The sequence below is a fragment of the Marmota monax genome, unplaced genomic scaffold, assembly GCF_021218885.2.
Source record: "Marmota monax isolate L192 unplaced genomic scaffold, Marmota_monax_Labrador192_F-V1.1 WCK01_AAM20220418_F8-fsc00480, whole genome shotgun sequence".
Lineage (NCBI taxonomy): Eukaryota > Metazoa > Chordata > Mammalia > Rodentia > Sciuridae > Marmota > Marmota monax.
In genome coordinates, this window is record NW_026692418.1 from 260412 (window position 1) to 280182 (window position 19771).

General features: G+C 50.9%; 1 protein-coding gene across 2 annotated transcripts in view; it reads right to left on the reverse strand.

Moving 5' to 3' along the window:
- Positions 1-19771, reverse strand: part of Rhbdl3 (rhomboid like 3) — a 49890-nt gene that overhangs the window by 20204 nt on the left and 9915 nt on the right. For both annotated transcript variants that reach the window (XM_046442936.2, XM_046442935.2), the window contains 4 exons: positions 13838-13996; positions 9469-9693; positions 5507-5655; positions 862-974 (listed from right to left, as the gene is read on the reverse strand). In XM_046442936.2, coding sequence (XP_046298892.1) covers positions 862-974; positions 5507-5655; positions 9469-9693; positions 13838-13996 — 646 coding nt within the window. The remainder of the gene's footprint in view (positions 1-861; positions 975-5506; positions 5656-9468; positions 9694-13837; positions 13997-19771) is intronic.

The following is a 19771-nucleotide window of genomic DNA, read 5'->3' on the forward strand; positions in this document are numbered from 1 at the left end:
ATTAAGATCTTACTTAAACATACACACAAAGCTCCCCTGGGCACAGCTGTCAAGCTGAAGAGCTGAGGCGGCAAAACTTGTTTAAAAAAGAAAAGAAAAGAAAAGAAAAGAAAGCCAGCAATAAAGTTGGAAACTTCACAAGGGAGATCCCTGTGTTCAGAAACCAGATGGGTGAAACCGTTCCTAAAAAAAATCAGCTCTGGTCTCCCCAGTCTTTTGCCCCGTCCCTGCTCCCACAGGCAGAATAGGAAGAAGGCAGAGGCCTGACTCCTCCAGAGGGCCACTGCCTCAAAGGCCAGACTCTTCTGTCTGCAGTGGGTCAGTCAAGGGGTCTGTGGCTGGTACAGGAAGAGGTAAGACCTCCCTTTGGGTTCAAGTGCTACCTTGGCCAGGCAGGTGCCGCCTCTACCCACACCTCCGATGCCCTCTCAGTGATCTGGCTGCACCCTTGCAGATTATGCAGCACCCTTATTCCATTTGTTGCCTCACTCCAGCCCCTCAGGGACCCTACAGGCAGATCTCATTAGTTCCCTCTTCAAACTTAACAGGACCAAGAGAGGTTCAGGAATTTCCCAGAGCTCCCGTGGCTCCCACATGGCAGGGCAGAAACTGAAAGCCAGTCAGCCAGTTCCAAATCCTGCCCTCTCCCCTTTACCCTGACACACCTCCCGCTCCAGGTGGCTGTCCCCTTCCAGCCTCTGGGAAATAGAAGGGTCTGCCTCTGAGACAGGAGCTTTGGTGATGAGGAGCCTGTGTGCGCTCTGGAAGCCTGGGGCTGATCACACCCATCAGACCACGGCCCACCCTCCCTCAGCCCACCTGGTGAGGCTTACCCCTTGGACGCGGGGCCCACAGGCCTACCTGCCACGACACCGGCCACGTACACAAGCCCAATGCGGGTCGCTCCGTGCACCATCTCCAGAGGCACCCCCACCAGCAGCTGCAGCACCACGTTGAGTGCCAGGTGTTCTACCCTGTGACAGACCACATCCATTCATTCATTCATTCAACACGGTGTGCCCAGATGCTGGGGATCCAGGAGGGAAGAACACTGTCTCTACCTTTGAGGAGCTCATGATCTGGGAGGAGGAATGACAATGCAGACAGACCATCTTGGAAAGAGTAGCCCTTCCAGTGGACAGAAGCACATGGACAAGGTGGTGACTGGCAGTATCTGCACCTGCCACCATGAGAGGGACTAACCACATCTAGCAGCTCCATGGGTCCATGCATAAGCCACAGCTCAGAGAAGGCAGTAACTGCCTTAGACGGCTAGTTAGTGGCTAGGTCTCCAATCTACCTGACTGCTCCCCTTCATTCACCAGGCCCTGTGGTCACTCTGGCTTTCTCTCGTATTTGTGTGTGTGTAGTACTGAGATTGAACACAGGGCCCCTCACATGCTTACTAAGCGCTCTGCCACTGAGCCACATCCTCAGTCCTTCTCTATTATATTTTTAAAATTTTATTTATTTATTCGTTCTAACTTGTTATACACGAGAACTACTGATATTGAAAGAGAAAGATGGTCTCAAAATAAGTGCAAGTATTAAAGAGATCTCCTGTAATTTAGTAATTTAAATCTTTCCTTTGAAGTCTCATAGGGGAGCTGGGATTGGTGTCACCCACCTGTAATCTCAGCTACTTGGGAAGCTAAGGCAGGAAGATCTCAAGTTCAAGGCCAGCCTAGGCAACACAGCAAGACCCTGTCTCAAAAGTTAAAAAATCGAGGGCTGGGAATGTGGCTCAAGCGGTAGCGTGCTCGCCTGGCATGCATGCAGCCCAGGTTCGATCCTCAGCACCACATACAAACAAAGATGTTGTGTCCGCTGAAAGCTAAAAAATAAATATTAAAAAATTCTCTCTCTCTCTCTCACTCTCTCTTCAAAAAAAAAAAAGTTACTTAAAAAAAAATTTAAAAATCGAGTTGGGTGTGGTATTATACACCTGTAATTCCATCAACCCGGGAAACTGAGGCAGGAGGATCATGAGTTAGTTCAAAGGCAGTCTTAGCAACTTAGCAAGGCACCAAGCAACTCAGTGAGACCCTGACTTTAAAATACAAAAAGGACTGGGGATGTGGTTCAGTGGTTGAGTGCCCCCAAGTTCAATCCCTGGTACCCTCCCCCCAAAAAATAAAATAAAATAAAATATTGAGCCAGGCACGGTGACATATGCCCATAATCCCAGCAACTTGTAAGACTGAGGCAGAGCTGTGAGTTCGAAGCCAGTCTCACCAACATAGCGAGGCCCTGAGCAACTTAGGGAGACCCTGTCTCAAAATTTAAAAAAAGGGCTCAGGATGTGGCTCAGTGGTTAAGCGTCCCAGGTTCAGTTCTGGTACCTAAATGAATAAATAAATAGTGCTGGGAATGAAGCTTAGTGGCAGAACACCCCAGGGTTCAATCTCCACTATAGGCAAAAACAAACAAACCCCAGAGAAGAAAATGACCTGTGGAGGAGGTTTCTTCCTCGTGTAAAAAGGGACCTTCCACTCTGACATTCTCCAGGGAGTTTTATCTTTTGAGGGGAGAGAGACCCCAAGCTTCCTTACTCTGTGAATACCTTTCATTGCACACTCCTACTCATCTGGGGCCAGATCATGTCGCCAAAAGCATAGGGTGTCTAGCCAAGTCCATGTATTACCAGAAAAGATCGTAACATTACTATTATTAAATCAATTCGAGGCTTTCAAGTTTACAAAGCATTTTAACATCCATTATCTCATTTAAACTGAGCCTACAGCACATGGACAGCTCCCCAGGGACGGTTCCAGTTATGGTGTAACAGTCCATAACAAGGAGGCTGGGCCCTGGCCCTGGTCACAGCCCTTCTCCTGGTCTGCAGAGCCCTGCCTGGGCTACATGGAGGACACACATGGGCACCTGGTTATTCAGGAGGGCACTATGGACTGGGCTAGCAAAGATTCTGTGAAGATGAGAAATACCAGGAAAACTTACTGGAAAGAGGCTGGTGACAGGGTCACAGTCACTAAGCTGAGAGATTTTCTGGGGCCCTCATTTCACAGTCTAAGAACTTGAGACTAGAAGAGGCCAGGTAAGGAAAACCCGGGGCTCCTACTCTTTCTTCTCCACATGATGACTTTTGGATTCCTAGGCTCACAGGGTCTCTCAGTAATAGGTCACCTTGCTGGGACCTCCCTAAGTACTGACCAGCTGTTCCTATCTCTTGTCTACTATACCCACACCAAGAGCCCTTTCCTCAAAACCCACAGACTTGGAGAATCCCCTCACAGGCTCTCCCTGGCAGGCAAGGCCTCCTGAGAAGCAACTGTTGGCAAAAGGCCCAAGGCCACCCTGGGCGCCCCAGTGGAGGACATCTGTGCCCTGTCTGCCGTAGGACACTGCTCTTAGCATCAGGAGGCAAAGAAAAGGGGAGAGGTGGCTTTGGAGGCATTGGCTTTTCTTCTCCCTCATTCTGTGGGGCCAGGAAAGGTCAGAGGGCAGCCCTGAAAATAAAGCTTGTCGTCAGTCCCACCCCACGTGCAGCCACAGGCTTGGGGAGCCCAAGCAGGAAAACCCCAGTTTCTGTGGTCTCTGGAGCTTGATTCATGAGAAGCTGAAGCATGATACCCCCTCCCTCTGCTCCTCAGCCCCGTGCAGGGCAGGACTGGCAGGGGAACAGCCTCAACCAATGATCCTTCTTGTCTGAGAATGGTGACATGCCTCAGCAATTACACTGAGGTATTCCTCACCCTAGAGCAACCTCTCCAGCAGGGGCAGCAGCTAGGGGTGGGCTCTTGTTCCTGCTATGGAGGGATGTAGGGCTTGGGGGATCTTTCCATTTCCCCCCTAACTCAGGCATCCCTAGGCATTTTCCCAGCTAGGAGTGAGCTCCTTCACTACATGGGAGGGGCTGCAGGAGACCCCACCAAGGCTGGTGCCCGGGGTCTCTGTTTTCCCAACTTGGGGCTTCTACCCTAAGAACATTCTCTGGCCAAGATTGCTGCTGTTCTGGCATTTGGACCTGGGTGGTCACCTGAACTGCTCGTGAGTCCTTATCCTATGGTAAGAAGTGCCAGTGAGAGGGGCTGGGGCTGGGGCTCAGTGCCACCACGCTTACCTAGCATTGGGTGGTGCTGGGTTCCATCCTCAGCACCACATAAAAAATGAATAAATAGCCGGGCGCGGTGGCACACACCAATGATCCCAGCGGCTCTGGAGGCCAAGGCAGAAGGATCACGAGTTCAAAGCCAGCCTCAGAAATGGCAAGGTGCTAAGCAACTCAGTGAGATCCTGTCTCTAAATAAAATACAAAATAGGGCTGGGGGTGTGGCTCAGTGGTTCAGTGCCCCTGAGTTCAATTCCCAGTACCTAAAAAGAAAAAAAAAATAGAATGAATAAATAAAATAAAGGTATTTAAAAAAATGCCAATGAAGGCTGGGGTTGTAGCTCAGTGATAGAGCGCTTGCCTAGCACGTGTGAGGCACTGGGTTTGATCCTCAGCACCACATAAAAATAAATAAAATAGGGCTGGGGATGTGGCTCAAGCGGTAGCGCGCTCGCCTGGCATGCCTAAGGCCCGGGTTCAATCCTCAGCACCACATACAAACAAAGATGTTGTGTCCGCGAAAAACTAAAAAATAAATATTAAAAAAAAATTCTCTCTCTCTCTTTAAAAAAAAAAGAAAAACTAATTTAAAAAAAATTTAAAAATAAATAAATAAGTAAAATAAAGGTATTGTGTCCAACTACAACTAAAAAATACATATTTTTTTTAAAAGTGCCAACGAGAGGGGCTGGGGATGTGGCTCAAGCAGTAGCGCGCTCGCCTGGCATGCCTAAGGCCTGGGTTCGATCCTCAGCACCACATACAAACAAAGATGTTGTGTCTGCTGAAAACTAAAATAAATAAATAATTTTTAAAAAAGTGCCAATGAGAAATGATTGCACTATAGCCCCAAAAGAGGCCATGGGGCTCTGTTAACAGAAATTATGAATATTTCCAAAGTTCCTCACCACACATGGAGACCACTTTGGGAAGAAGGTGATTCTAATAAATTATTCCTTTATTTCACTAATGGGGACACTAACACATACATGAGCCTGGCAGCTGATCCCATGTCCCTTCTTGCTTTGGCTACCAGGAGCCCAGGACAAACTTTCAACCTACCTCTAGCAAACACACAGACTAGTGTGCTATGCGAGTCTGTGCTAATCTCTCCTCTGGCTTTTTAGCGTTCCCCTGTTTTCCCTTTCCCACACTCTCTCAATAACTGACCTGTGCATTTTGGTATCAGATAAGCTTCAAGCAGCCATCTCAAATCCTGCATCCAAGTGGATAAAAATAAACTAAAAAATCAATTTCAGGGCCTCAGGGGATGTAGCTCAGTGGTAGAGCACTTGCCTAGCCTGTTCAAAGTCCTGGGTTCGATCCCCAGTACTGCCAAATTGTGTGTGTGTGTGTGTGTGTGTGTGTGTACAATTTTCAACCCCAGTGTTTGGACCACTATTTCCCTTTAGGGAAAATAGGAAGACAGGAGCTCACCCTGCATGCATGAAGATGTATGTCAGGTAGCGCCAAGCCTGTGCTCGGAGCCGGGGGTGGTAGACCAGGGAGTTCTTCAGGTAACGAGGATGGGTCACCTGCAGCACAAATTGATTCAGCGATACTCCATTGTAGATGAAGAAGGCAACCTGGATGAAGCACAGAATAGAAAGGACCTGTCACTAGGAATGGGACTGCCCAGGACCCATCTGTGTGCTGATGGACACTGGGAACCACGCCAGGGGTTCCTTCCTCAGAGAAGGAAAGACACCTCACAGCCAGCACCCCGCTCAATGGCCAACCAGGCCTCAACCTACTTCTGGTTGATCTTTTTGTGTTCAATGCTCCTAACATAGTCACATGGTGTCTTTGTCCACAATTCCTACACAGGCAGATTTGGAGGATTTTAACTGTAATTCTAGTAATCATTCACTCACCCATTCCATGTAGTATTGTAGGGACTGGGGATGCAGCTCAGTGGTAGAGTGCTTGCCCAGGACCACCAAAAAAAAAAAAAAATTGTAGTGAAATCTACATATAATCTACCATCTATTTACCATCTTAACCAGTTTTTCAGTGCTCAGTTTGGTAGCATTAAGTACATTCACATGTGCTACTGTCACCACCACCCATCCACAGAACTCCTTTCATCTTGCAAACCTGAAACTCTACAACCACTAAACACCAATTCCCCATTCCCCTCACTCCAGCCTTGGACAACCACCATTCCACTTTCTGTCTCCATGAGCGTGACTACCCTAACTGTCTCATATATATAGAATAGAATCACAAGTCCTTCTCCTTCTGGCATGGGCTTATTTGACTGAGCATGATGTTTTCAAGTTCACCCATGTTGTGACACGTGTCAGAATGTCCTTCCTCTTAAAGGCTAAATAATACTCCATTGTATGGATCTACCACATTCTGTTCATCCATTCATCTATCCATGGATGCCTGGGAGGCCTCCACATTTGAGCTGTTGTGCATACTGTTCTATGGCCATGGGTATACAAATACCTCTTCTTTTCCCTGCTTTCGATTCATTTGGTATACACTCAGAAGTGGAATTGCTGCATCATGTTTAATTTTTCAAATAAATACCAGAGTATTTTCCACAGTGGCTGCACTATTTTACACTGCTACCATCAGTGCACAAGGGTTCTAGTTTCTCCACATCTTCACCAACTGTCTTTGTAAGTTGATTCTGCACATGACAAAAATGTACTTATTTAAGCCCTAAAAGGGTATTTATTTTGACTTATTTTTTTTTTCCTGAAACTCTTTTTAAAATGTACCATTTGTGTCCCTGTGTTCTTAGACCATATGAATACCATTTTAAGGATGTTTCAGGTTCTGATCTGGGCTGAGACAGTGACCTCTTCCCCAGCCATCAAAGGAGATGGTGTTTTCACTCCTATACTAAATGGTCCCAAATTCTTTAAGACTTGGGTCTGCTTTTTATTTCTTAAATATTTATTTATTTTATTTTATTTATTGTAGGGGGAGGTACTGGGGTTTGAACTCAGGGGCACTCAACCACTGAGCCACATCCCCAGCCCTATTTTGTATTTTATTTAGAGACAGGGTCTCACTGAGTTGCCTAACAGCTTGGTTTTGCTGAGGCTGGCTTTGAACTTGTGATCCTCCTGCCTCAGCCTCCTGAGACACTAGGATTATGGGTTTGCGCCACCGCACCTGGCTTTATTTATTTATTTATCTATTTGGTACTGAGGATTGAACCCAGTGGGGATTAACCACTGAACCACATCCCTAGCCCTTTTTTTTTATTTTTCATTTTGAGACAGGGTCTGAGTTGCCTAAGTCCTCACTAAGTTGCTGAGGCTCACTTTGAACTCAAAATCCTCCTGCCTCAGCCTCCTGAGGCACTGGGATTACAGGCATGCACACCACACTGGCTCAGGTCTAGTTTTCAATTTCCTTCTCTTCTGTTGTTTCTCTCACTGCCAGATTGCCAGCTGTTAACTTCTTACTGCTTGCTAGCATTGGGCCCCTATGTAGTAGCACACCACCCCCCTCTGTGTTCTATTTTCTACCTGTTATGGAATTAGAGAATCAGGTTACTAGAACTGTATGTAAAACAAAAGGCTTCGGCTTTCCCATGAAGGGCTCTGAGACAGTTTATTTCAGCTGTTTGAGCATTTTCCGGTTTCTTCTGAATTAGCAGTTCAAGTTCACGTAGCTGAGATGTCTGGAAATCTGAGCCAATTTTGGATACATCTGACCCCTCTGGACCAACTTGGGCAAATTATCTGAATTCTCTAGTCTTGGTTTCCTTATCTGGATATGGGTACCTAGATTTCCAGCATGGTCATGAAGTTTAAAAGTGATAAAGTACTGGTAATCCCAGTGATTGAGGAGGCTGAGGCAGGAGGATCACCAGGTTTGAGGTCAGCCTCAGCAATTTAATAAAGCCCTATGTAACTGAGCAAGACCCTGTCTTAAACTAGATAATAAAAAGGTCTGGGGACATAGCTCAGTGGTAAAGCACCCCTGGGTTCAATCCCCAGTACCCAAAATAAAAGTAATAAAGCACACAAGGAACCAGCCTCGTGCCTGGCACACACTCAGAGAAGGAAGCTATAATTAGTGTCAGGTTAAGACCTGCTGGGCTCAGCCTGGGCATGGCTTAGGCGCTGGCAGCTGTGTTCCTCGGGGCTCTCTGAGAAGCTGTTCCGTCCACCTCACACCATGCGGGTGGCCTGGCAGCAAATACAGCTTCCAAGGCATCTCATTATTATTGGTCCTCAAATAGCAGTTAATAAATAGACCAATACAGTCAGCGCTGGAAGAACGAGTCCAAGAATATCTCAGGGAAAAAAAAAAAAAAAAAAAAAAACCCTGCAACTTCAATATGTACTTGGAGGAAGCCGTAACAACAAACAGGAGCTCTGAACCACAGAGCAGACTGATTGACCAAAAAGATGAAGAAAGATGCCACGGAGCTGAGCCATCCTGCCATCTGATGAGGCAGGCACTCTGCAAGGACAGACGCAGAGGTGATGACCGGGCCCAAGGCTTCGGGAAAGGAACAGCGCGGCGAGATCATGCAATATCAAAGGGAAGTCAAGCACTCATCAGGAACTGGAGGTGGGCGGGGCTTAGTAGTGCCAGGGTTGAACAGCCATGAGAGCTGAGCTCCGTGGTGCACAAAGTATCTCCCAACTCTGTTGCCTAAGCAGATTTTTTTTTTGCATAACAATAGGTATGGCTGATTCTCTTAGGGGAGAATGTTCTTTAAAAATATGTTTAGCCCACGTTTACTTGTTCACAAATACTCCTTCCCAGAGGTATTTGTGTGATGCTTTTGTGTTCAGAAAACACCCCAGTCCTTCTTTCACTTGAAAGAGGCATCCTTCCTACAGGCGGGCGGGCGGGTGTGGTTACTCCCGCTTTACAGGTGGGACATGGAGTCCCAGGGGAGCCAATGACTGGTCCACCTTGCCCATCGGGGAGGAACTAAAATAAATGGACTGGACTGAGTTTGCCTGGCTGACTCAGGGGCCTCAGGGGAAACCCCCACACTGGTGTCCCTGCAACCATGTACCAAATCAATGAACTAATCGCACGGTTTCTGTTGCCCGTTGTTTTGGCAGGGGTGGCCATCTGGGGACTTGGCTACAGCAAAAATTACTTGAAGGGCTGTGGTTGTGGCTCAGTGGTAGAGCACTTGCCTGGCATGTGGGAAGCACAGGGTTCGATTCTCAGCACTGCATATAAATAAATAAATTAAATAAAGGTTCAACGACAATTAAACATTTTTTTTTTTAAATGGCTTGAAGTGATAACCTTTGGAACATCTTTGTAGTCTACCTTCATCCTTCGCTGGAGAGGTGTGACTCCTCCCCTTCATGATCTCTGAATCCTCTTGGCTCCTCTCCTCTCATCCCCACCTCCCCTGCTCTCCCAAGGCTGGGCAGCCCCTTCCCCACCCTTGTCCTTGCCTCCAGCAGTGTGACTGTGATCATGAACCAGGGTGGGGGGCAGCAGGTGTAGCTGTCGTAGTACCACTTGCGGTCAATCTCCCGCGGTAGGGTCTCATAGGCCACGTGGCGGATCAGCCGCTGTGAGAGGCTCAGCCCCTTCTCGTCCAGCAGGGCCTTGCTGCTGAGCCTGCGGTTGCCCTGCAAAATGGCCTGGCGGAAGCTGTTGGAACGCTTGTTGCCCATCTGTGCAGGAAACAGGGTGGGGAGAGGGTCAGAGCTGGGACCTCAGGGAACCCCCCCGCCCAACGGTATCCCTGTAACCATGTACCTTAAACCAGGCCCAACTCCACATTTCATTTTCTTTTTATAAGAGTCGATTAGGGCCGGGCACATGTCTGTAATCCATGCAACTCAGGAGGCTGAGGCAGGAGATCACAAGTTCAAAGCCAGCCTCAGCAACTTAGCAAGGCCCTAAGCAACTTAGCAAAATTTGTCTTAAAAGAAAATAAAAAAAGAGCTGGGGATGTGGCTCAGTGGTTAAGCAGCGCCCCTGGGTTCAATTCCTGGTACCAAAAAAAAAAAAAAAAAGAGTTGATTAGGGGGCTGTGGTTGTGGCTCAGTGGTAGAGCGCTTGCCTAGCATGTGTGAGGTACTGGGTTCAATTCTCAGCACCACATATGAAGCAACACTCACTGGCCTCTGATTATGTTTGGGGGGCTATTCTAAGCACTTTACATGTTTTGGCCCATTTGATACAACTGTGAGATGAGGACTAGGAACACTCCTGCTCTACCAGATAGAAAACTAAGGCACAGAGTGTTTCAGGAACCCACCAAGTTCAAATCCAGAGCCTGTACCTGATTTCACTTTTACCTTCTTTCCATTCACTCCTTCATCATCCATCTATCACAATTTGCTGAGCAATTACTAAGTGCCAGGCACATTGCCAGACCCAGGGGCAAAGGGTGGGTACAATGGTGCTCAGGACAAAGAAGTCACCAGCAAGACAGCTGCCATGAGAGCACACAAGAGGGAGCCCAACTTGTCCTGAGGTGGTCAGCCTGGGCTTCCCTGCAAAGGTGACATCCGCTGAGAAAGAAAGAATAAGTAGGAAGCAGAGTCCTCAGACACAGCAGAAAGGAAGGGACAAGCAGCCCTATCTGCTATCTGCAGTGCCCATGGAGCCCAGGGTGGGGGTGGAGCCCAGACAGAGGCCAGGCCCTATCCTCAGCAGCCCAGACACATCCCCCATAGAGTTCTGGCTGCCTCGCGCAGAGGTCATCCTGACTCGCAGAGACCAGAGGTGGCCTTGCCGACTTCCAGCCTCCAGAAGCCTCTGCAGCCTCTCCCCTACACTCCAGGGACACACTCTAGACCCTTCCCATGGGGAGAAACCCTACGGACACAGCTCTTCCATCCCCAGAACCCAACTAGTGAGGGGATTAGCAATGTATTCCTGGGGCCATGGGCCAGCAGCGGACATCGGGCTGGGCCTAAAGGAAGGAGCTGGGCAGAGCTGCCAAGGAGAACCAGGTCGGAGCAAGGCACAGGGATTGGAGCCTTTGTCAGAGGAGGACAGCTGGGAGGATCTTGGTTCAGACCAGGCCAGGTGGTGGGAGTCTCCTCTGCAGAGCCCCCTTCTCACTCCTGAGCCCTCTGTCTCTCGCCTCCAGTGTCTGGCTTCCAGCCTCCGCTCTGCAGCAGGCCATGACAGCTGAACCCCTCCAGCTAGTCCAATTCCTGTCCCCTCCAAGCCTACCAAGCTGGGATGGGCTGCTTCTCGGAGGCTCGGAGGCTTGGGAGTTCCAGGTATGCAGGCATGCACAGCATGTGCGTGTACACACACACACACATACACACTGGCAGCCAATGGCCAAGGGATGGCCGGGAGGAGGGAGAAGCTCAGGACAAGCCCAGGAGAAGCAGGATCCGTAGGCACTTACCACGCAGCTGTGTCCGCCTCACGTCTAAAGCTGTGCTGGGCACAGTCATTACCAGAGTCTCAGGCCTCCCGGAGTTTACGAGGGAGGGAAGGGTGAATGGCAGCAGAAGACGGGGTGCTCTTAGTTACTGGGTGCATGTTAGCATGGCCACATCATGAAAATGGGGACTGAAGCTTAGGGTGAGAAATTGAACTGATCCATAGTACATCAAAATCAGGATTCAAATCCAGACCTGCCTGACTCCAGGGGCAGAGTAGCCTACATGAAGCTTTTATGCCAATTAAAGAAGCCTCTTTCTCCAGGCCTTAGTGAGGAAAGTTCAGACCAAGATTTCAGTCCCCCATTCATTCCTCAGGCAGGCATCCTGTGTAGTCCACAACCTGCACACCCCTACACGACACTCCAGTCTGCTCAGCTGCATGCAATGTGTTCTGTGTCATGAGAGGGGCCTGGGAAACTCGCTATTGAAGCTCTGGATAAGGCTGATTCATTCTGCTTAGGTTGGGACTGGTGGAGGCTCACAAAAGATACAAAGCAGACTACGTGGAGGAAGAGTATTAAGATACGACAAAAACTTCCAAATGTAGTCCTTTATCATACTTGATCCTTGCAATAACCCTGAATCTTTGGGTTTATTGTACAAATGGGAAAACGGAGGCCAGGGAATCTTTCCCAGTGAGTGGCAAAGGTGGAGTGAGAACCAGGGCCCACATCTGCCTCCCTCCAGGATGCAAGTTCTTTGCCCTCCCCAGAGGGTCCCCCTGGTGAGACCCTGGAGACAGGGCAGCACCACCCACATGACTCCAGGCTATGGTTGGCTGCTCCAGCTCAGAACTTCAACACAGAAATCTTAACAGTAACAAGTTACTTGCTGTGAGCTCACACAGAGGCCTCTGGGATGGAGAAGCTTCTCTCTGGCTCAGCAAGCCCTCACTCTGCCCTGAAACTGGGCAGTTGTCTTTTTTTTTTTTTTTTCTTTTTTTTGTTACTGGGGATTGATCCCAGGGGCACTTTACCACTCTTGTAGCAGTTGTCACATCCCCAGCCCTTTTTATTTATCATTATTATTTTGAGACAGGGCCTTACTAAGTTGCTGAGCTGGACTTGATCATGGAGATCCTCCTGCCTCAGCCTCCACAAAAGGGAGGTACTCCTGTGGGACTGGGCAGGTATCTTGTGGCAGCACACATGCTGGCACTGGGGCTGTGCAGGCTCAATCCCATGGCACAGTCTTTGGTGACAATGCTGGGCTCCAAGTCACAGGACTCACCTCTGTTGTCCACCCCATAAGTCCTGAGTATCCCCACATTCCCGGCTCCGGCTCAGTTCTACCCCAGGCTTTCCAGGAGCTCTGCTCCCTGGGTTTCTCTGAACAGCAGGAGATTCCTCTCTGCCTACAAGGCCTCTGTGCAGCTCCCTGTGGCAGCTGTTAAACGCACTGGCCCCAGGGACATGGCCAGCGGCTCGGCCAGGAGGCTGTGAGAGCAACCACTGGGTACCCACATCACAGAGGTCTCCGTGGCGTGATGGCAGGTGTGATGGCAGGTGTGGGGTACGGGTGCCCCACATGATACCTTGGAGCTCCAGGGGCCTGGGGAACTTCATGGGAGTCACCCCACCCCTGCCCCCTCCACAGCTGGGAAACCAAAGACTAGTCTTGTACTCATCTCACGAGTTCGCGCGGCTTCTCCTGATGTCCCGTTCACCCAGTGGTGGGCAAAAAGCTGCCTGCTTAACCCCACTGACCCCCATTCCAACCCACCACAGTAACCCCCAAGTAGCACAGCATTTACCCTCAGTAAGGAGGAAGTCTCTGCTCCAAGATGCCCGACCATAGGGCTGGACGTATGAGACGTCCATCTCTTTCCCCTTGGCATCTGCCGGCCGGGCCAAGTTGCTCAGCTGCTACCTTCCAGGGAGGTCTGGTCTGACCTCCTAAGCATCTACTCCTTAGCTTCTTCTCCTGCCAGCAATAACCACCCAACTCCTAGACTTCATTTTGGCAGAAGTGACCCCACTCCTAGCTCTAGGGACAGACACTGATTGGTTTGAGTCAATCGATACATTCTACTGACCCAATCTAGGTCAGTGGAAGGGAGGAAACCCAGGACTTGTGCATGAGCTACCACAAGAAGAGACTGTAAGGTATGGCCTGGGGGTTATGTATGTAAGGGCTGGAACAGCTGCAGCTACTTCGCTGTCACAATGGGAGGTTCTAGAACGGACAGGAGCTGCTTTGAGGAGGAGCTGCTATTGCAGAAACCAGAACCAAAAGCCAGAGACCTATCTACCTGGTCCCTAATGGTACCCTTTTGTTTGCTGAAGCCTGGGCTTTTTAAAAATACTGTGAGTCAACAGATCCCCTTGTCTGAATCTCTTTCATGTATCTAAGTCACAATCCCCAAACAGGCCCTGCCCAGTGGTGAGGGCCCCAGAGCACTCACCAGGTTGACAAAATCCTGGTAGCAGATCTGCCCGTCCGCATGGCTGTCGGCAAGGGCCAGGAGTACCTCCCTTTTGTGCGGGTCCAGCTTGGAGCTGTGGCTCTCGAGAAGGCTCCGGAACTTGCCTGTGCTGATGTAGCCTGTGTTCCCGGGGTCAAACTAGGGGAGAAGCATACAGCAGAGGGCTCAGCAGGACACCACCCCCTCCTGGGACTCACGTGGGGACCCAGATTCCCACAACTACTCACAGGCTCCTGTCACCAGCCCTCTGCCAGTGGAGGCCCAGGTGGTGTCCAGGATGTCCCTACGGCCCCCTTCAGGATCACCCAATCCAAGTCTCTCAGAGGACAAGGAAACTGGACTCCCCTCAGCCCAGCAGATGTTGGTGGAAGGCAGGAATGAAACGGCATTGAGTAGAGAAGAGAAGGAGCCGCTGGGCCTAGGGCAGGGAGGAGGGTGGGAGGAGGTGTCCCAGGGAAGATCTTCCTGGGGACAGGTGCAGGGTGGGGGGGCACAGGAAGCACAGCCTGGCAAGCCCTTCCGCACCTTGCTGCCAGCCTCTCCCAGGACCCACTCACACACCCACACCCGCAGGACTGGCACCCCCCTTCCAGAGGCGCTGGGCTCTGTAGTTTTTGCCTACAAACTACAGTGTGTTTAACATCAATCTCTTTTATCCTCTGCTGCTTTGCACACCTGGGTCCCTCCATCTAGGATTCCTGCCCTCCCTCATCTCCCTGGGAGGCTCAGACTCTCTTCCCAACTATTCCCATATCCTCTTCTCTGGAAGGCTCTCCTGGGGCACAGCCCGTCCTGGCTGCTCCCCTACACTCTGGACAGGCTCTGGGCCTCCCTCCGGCTCACACTGCTCTCTGACCACCTTCACCTCCTAGCCGGCCTGAGAATTCCCTGAAGGCTGGCATCACGACTTGTCCCAGGTACTTAGCACACAGAGCCTGTGCTTCGGGCACTCAATCAAGATTTGCCGGATGAACAGGCGGGGGATGTTCAAATGAACAGACAGGCGCTAATTTTCCAGGAAACACCTCTCGTGGATTCATTTAGAAAAAGCAGGATCATATTCATCTGTCCCAGAGACGCTCTTAACCTGTCTGCCCTTCCTTGCCCACACAGCCCACTGGATGCCAATCCCCACATGCTCCCTGCTAAGAAATGACACTCCACACTACTCCGTGTCTGTCATCTCTCCTGGGTGCCGAGGGTATTCCTGTTTGCAGAGGGCTTCTCCATAGGTCTCTGGGGGCATCCCTGAAGATGCTGCTGTGGGTTGCTTAGGCTTTAAAAGGCAATGGAGGGGGCGCTGGGGCTATAGCTCAGTTGGTAGAGTGCTTGCCTCACATGCACAAGGCCTTGGGTTCCATCCCCAGCACCACACACACACACAGAAAAGGCAATAGAGGGGCTGAGCTGTAGCTCAGTGGTGGGGAGCTTGCCTACCATTCACAAGACCCTGGTAGGCAAGCCCCAATACTACAAAAAAAAATTAAAAATAAAAATAATAAAAGGCAACAGACATTGGGGATATATGTGTGTACAGGACAAGGGAACCTAAGAAGGCCAGAGCCACATTTCCCACGTCTCTGGATGAGGTGAAGGAAAGTGACTTTGGGGAAGCAGATTCTTTGTGCTGTATTTCTAGACAATCCAGAGCAACGGTCAGGAGTCATGGTCAGGAACCTCGTAAAAGGCGGGGGCTCCAGAATTCTCACACTCCTACCTTAAACAGAGATATTTAAAGCAGAAAAGAGCCCCCAGACAGCAACAGTTCTGGCCTCCTTATCGCTCAGAGGCAGAAAGTGAGCCTAGAGAAGGAACATGGCAATGGGTGCCAGCAACCCCTTCTATCCCTGGAAGCCACCTGTGCTAACTCCAATTATCATGGGAAAGCACTCACCTGCCTCACCTGGTCCCATATGGGCCTCAATGCGGGAGGGCAGATGGGTGGCAGGGGTGGGGTACAGGTCCTGGGAGACCCCCAGTGGACACTGTAGGGCACAGTGGTCTGCCACACGGTGTGAAGCCTCTCTGGCCCGCAGCCGGGGAGGAAGCCCAATGGTTTTGCATCTTCTGGGAGCAGGGACACCAATCCCCTCCCAGGGGCCTCCTGGAAGGCCTGGGAGGGCTCTGGGGTAGGGGGCTGGGATCAGCACCAGACAAAGAGCCACCTGCTCTCCTCCTCAGCCTCCCCCTCCAGGGCTCCCTGCTGTTGTCCTAGTGACAGGGGCTGCCCTGTAGCTCCTCCACCCCCAGCCCCCACCCCGGCCTGCCCACCCTGCCCCAAGCACATTACAGGCTCCACGCTGCGGAGAATGAGCTGGAATCGGGCCGAGCCTCCATTCTCTGCCAAAACTCCACCTTTCATGCCAGGGCCAGACAGGCCAGACAATGGGGGGTCACTGCTACCCTGATACTGAAGCCTCAGGGATTCCAGACACTGACTGAGGGGGAGGGAGAGGCAGGGATGGGGCCAGCTCCTGAGCTCCCCAGATGCACACAGGATATCTCTCAACCACATCCAACACCTGGGCAGATGAGGGCAAGGGCAGAGACGGGCAGGGGACATGGGGTCAGAGACAGAGCGAAGATGACAAAGAGAGTGAACCAGGGGGAGAGTGCATGCCCAGAAGGCAGGAGAGAGGTAGGTCCAGCACCCCAGAAGGAAGCTTCTAAAGGAGCCTGTGCCCCTGCTGGGGGGCAGCAAGGGACATGGCAAAATCCTATTTTTGTCTTGGCCACTAGTGAGGGTTGGTATAACTCAGGGTAAACAGCTGGCACCTCGGCTGCCCCATCTGTGACTGAGCTGAAGCAAACAGGGCTCAGCTTGCCAGGGTCCGGGGGCTGTGACACCAGCTTCACCTGCCTCATTCAAACAAGGGGACACCTCTCTGCCAGGAGGTGCGGCAGACCCTCTCTGGGCACGTCGCACCCGCTGGCCTCCTTCAGGCCTCTAAAGTGGGGGAGATCATACTAGCAGCATGGTTCTGAGCTTTCGGGAAACTAGTCCTGTAAACTTTAATAATGTGCCGAGGCTCCTGAGACGCCCCCTCCCTCGAGTACTCTGTGCCCCGGATTTACCCGCGTTGGCAGTGGGGCACTCTGGGGATGAGGTTGGGGCTGGGTGGGTTCAAGGCAGCCTGGTGGTGTGGTCTGGGCAGCTGGAGGAACATGGACTGTGAATGGCACGGGGGCCTCCTGAATAGGGCCTGAGATGGGTGAGGGGGCAAGTCCACATTCAACCGGAATGAAGGATGGAAGAGGCAAAGGGAGGAGAAAGGAAGGAGGCAAGAAGCTGGCCCTCCCACACCCCCCACCCACCTGCCTCGGCCTTGAAAAGACCTTCCCTTCCACAGGATTTTTAATCCCACCAGTGCCAAGCCCTCAGGCCCCTAATCCCCTAGGTCACTAGCTCTCCCCAGACTGAGGCCAGCCACACACACACACACACACACACACACACACACAACTCTCAGTCATCTCCCTTCTCCTACCCTGAGCCCCTTCCTGGGGCACTTAGCCCACCTAGGCTGGACAAATGGTCTACCCAGTTTTCTCTGTATTGCTGCCATCTGGGTTTACTTCCCCTCTTTGGGACCAGGGGTGGGAGGAGAGTCCCCGGAAGAAGACCCCACCCCAGCTGCTGTGCCGTTTTGGGCAGTTCATTCTGCCACACTGCCTCAGTGTCTCCATCAATCAAGTGGCAGGAGCTCTCCCTTCTCCAGGAAATGTAAAGGGTCCATATCTATCCCCGTGCATGTGAGATGCACACCATCAGTGATGGAAGACAGGGAAAGAGTCACAGCCCATACTGCACAGGGGGGCAGTGGATCCATTCTGAATCCTATCGCAGTCAAGGGGCCAAGGGCAGGTTTGGGACCAGGATGAGGTGGCTCTACATGGCGGGTGGGATCATTTAGGGTCCTAGTGATACTGGAGAGAGGGACAACAGGTTAGGGACTCATAAATCATGGTTCAAAGACCTGGAAGGAACCTTGGTGATTTTCAAACTGCACTGCAAAGTTCTTAGAGGCTGTGGGGCTTCTGATGCACACAAGCAGCACGGAGGGGGACTGCTGAGCAGCCACCAGCTTCCTCAGGCCAAGCAGCTCTGCCTTGAGCCTGTGTATATACTGGCCTTCTACCTACTACCCACCCCAAGGACAACACAGTAAGAACTAAAATATTTGGAATGTTTGCTCCGCATCAGGTACCTGAGCTACCTCACTGAAATCTTAGGCCACTATCCATCTCGATTTACCTGGGATTGACATGGTTTATACCTATTCTCTCAGCATGATTATTAACAGTGTCTGGGGCTGGGGATGTTGCTCAGTTGGTAGAGTGCTTGCCTTGCATGCACAAGGCCCTGGGTTTAATCCCCAGCATAAAAAAAAAAAAAAAAAAAAAAAAAACAAACAACCAGTGTCCCCTTTCAAAGTGCCCCAACTAGGCTGATAAATTGTTTGGGGTGGGAGGGAGGATGAAGGCACCAAGCACTGAGTTGCTGAAGTTTGCACAGATGGTAACTGGTACAGATAAACTCATAACAGACAGAAGGGCTCAAAGCCTGCTCTCTCTTCCATTAGTAGGATTTAGTGACTAAAAAGAGTTTGAAAGACTCTAGTTCCATCCTCTCATGTGTTCATCTAACACCTATTTACTAAGGATCAACTGTGGGCCAGGTACCGTTCATTCTATGGGAGGACTGGGAAAGAGTTACAGGGAAACAGGTGCTGCCGGGAGCCAAGGGAGTGAAAGAAACTACTCAAAGAGAGTTTCATCAGCAGTCAAGATGGACATGATCTGAGGTTCCTCCATTGGGTTTGCTGCCCCCCATCCCCACCCCCCGCTTTCCCTTGGTTTTCTGCATCGTGTTCAGCTTTATGAAATAGAGTCCTTGATGCAGGATTTTCCCAGTGTGTGTTTTGTGGAACTCCAGTCCAAGACAGTACACGAGAAAAGGATTCTGTGGTCCTATAGTTTGGGAAACCCTCTTAGAAGGAAATGATGGGCAGAAGGCTGCATAGTGAAGAGGGCTCTACAAGGAAAAGTGGAGAAATCTGTCTGATTCTGTTCAGCTGGCATTTACCAACCGACTTTGACCTTAGATCACAGTGTTTTTTCATAGTGACACTGCGTGAAATTCTCTCTAGGAAAAACGCATGCGTCCACAGTAGAGTCATATTTCCCTTTCGGGTAACGCAGCCCCCTTGCTGGTGGTAAAAACCAACCCTTCCCCTCCACCTCATGAATGGCACAGCCTCTCAAGGCAGCTGACACTTTGCTGGAGTCCTCCAGCAAAGCTAGAAATCTGTGGGATGCAGGCCCAGCCAAAGGGTTGACTGGGGACACCAGGTCTCAGGAGAGCCTGAGAAATCAGTGACTGGCCTAATGGGGCCGCTGAGCTAAGCGCTCAGGGAACCAACTCCGCTGGAGCTGGGATTGCCTGCTCAGCACCCAGGACAGCAGCTCCGCTTCCCCCTCCCAGCTGCAGGCTAGCAAGCCTGGCCAAGGCTTCCGGCATTTCCTCGGCACCAACAGAGCGTAAGACAAAGAAGAGGGGAACCCATCTATTTCGTATCTATTATGTATGTGTGACTTGCACAAAATGCATTTCTAGGACAAGTACGTTTATGGTTCCTGTTGCCAGCACTTGAAGTCTCTCTCCTAGGAAGACCCTCTCTCTCCCACTTCTGTATGGGCCCAGGACCTCACTGAGAGCTGTGAGCACTCACGAAGACCCCAAAGGCAGCCCCTGGGACCCACAAACCAGCTGCTACCCCATGAAGACCTCAGGGATCTGGGAGGTAGAACCTGGGATCTGAGACAGGTTCCCATCCCCATCTCCATCGTCTCCTTGCTGTCCACCAAGGCAGAGTGCATCTTGGGAAATGACCACAGCACAGGCACACTGGA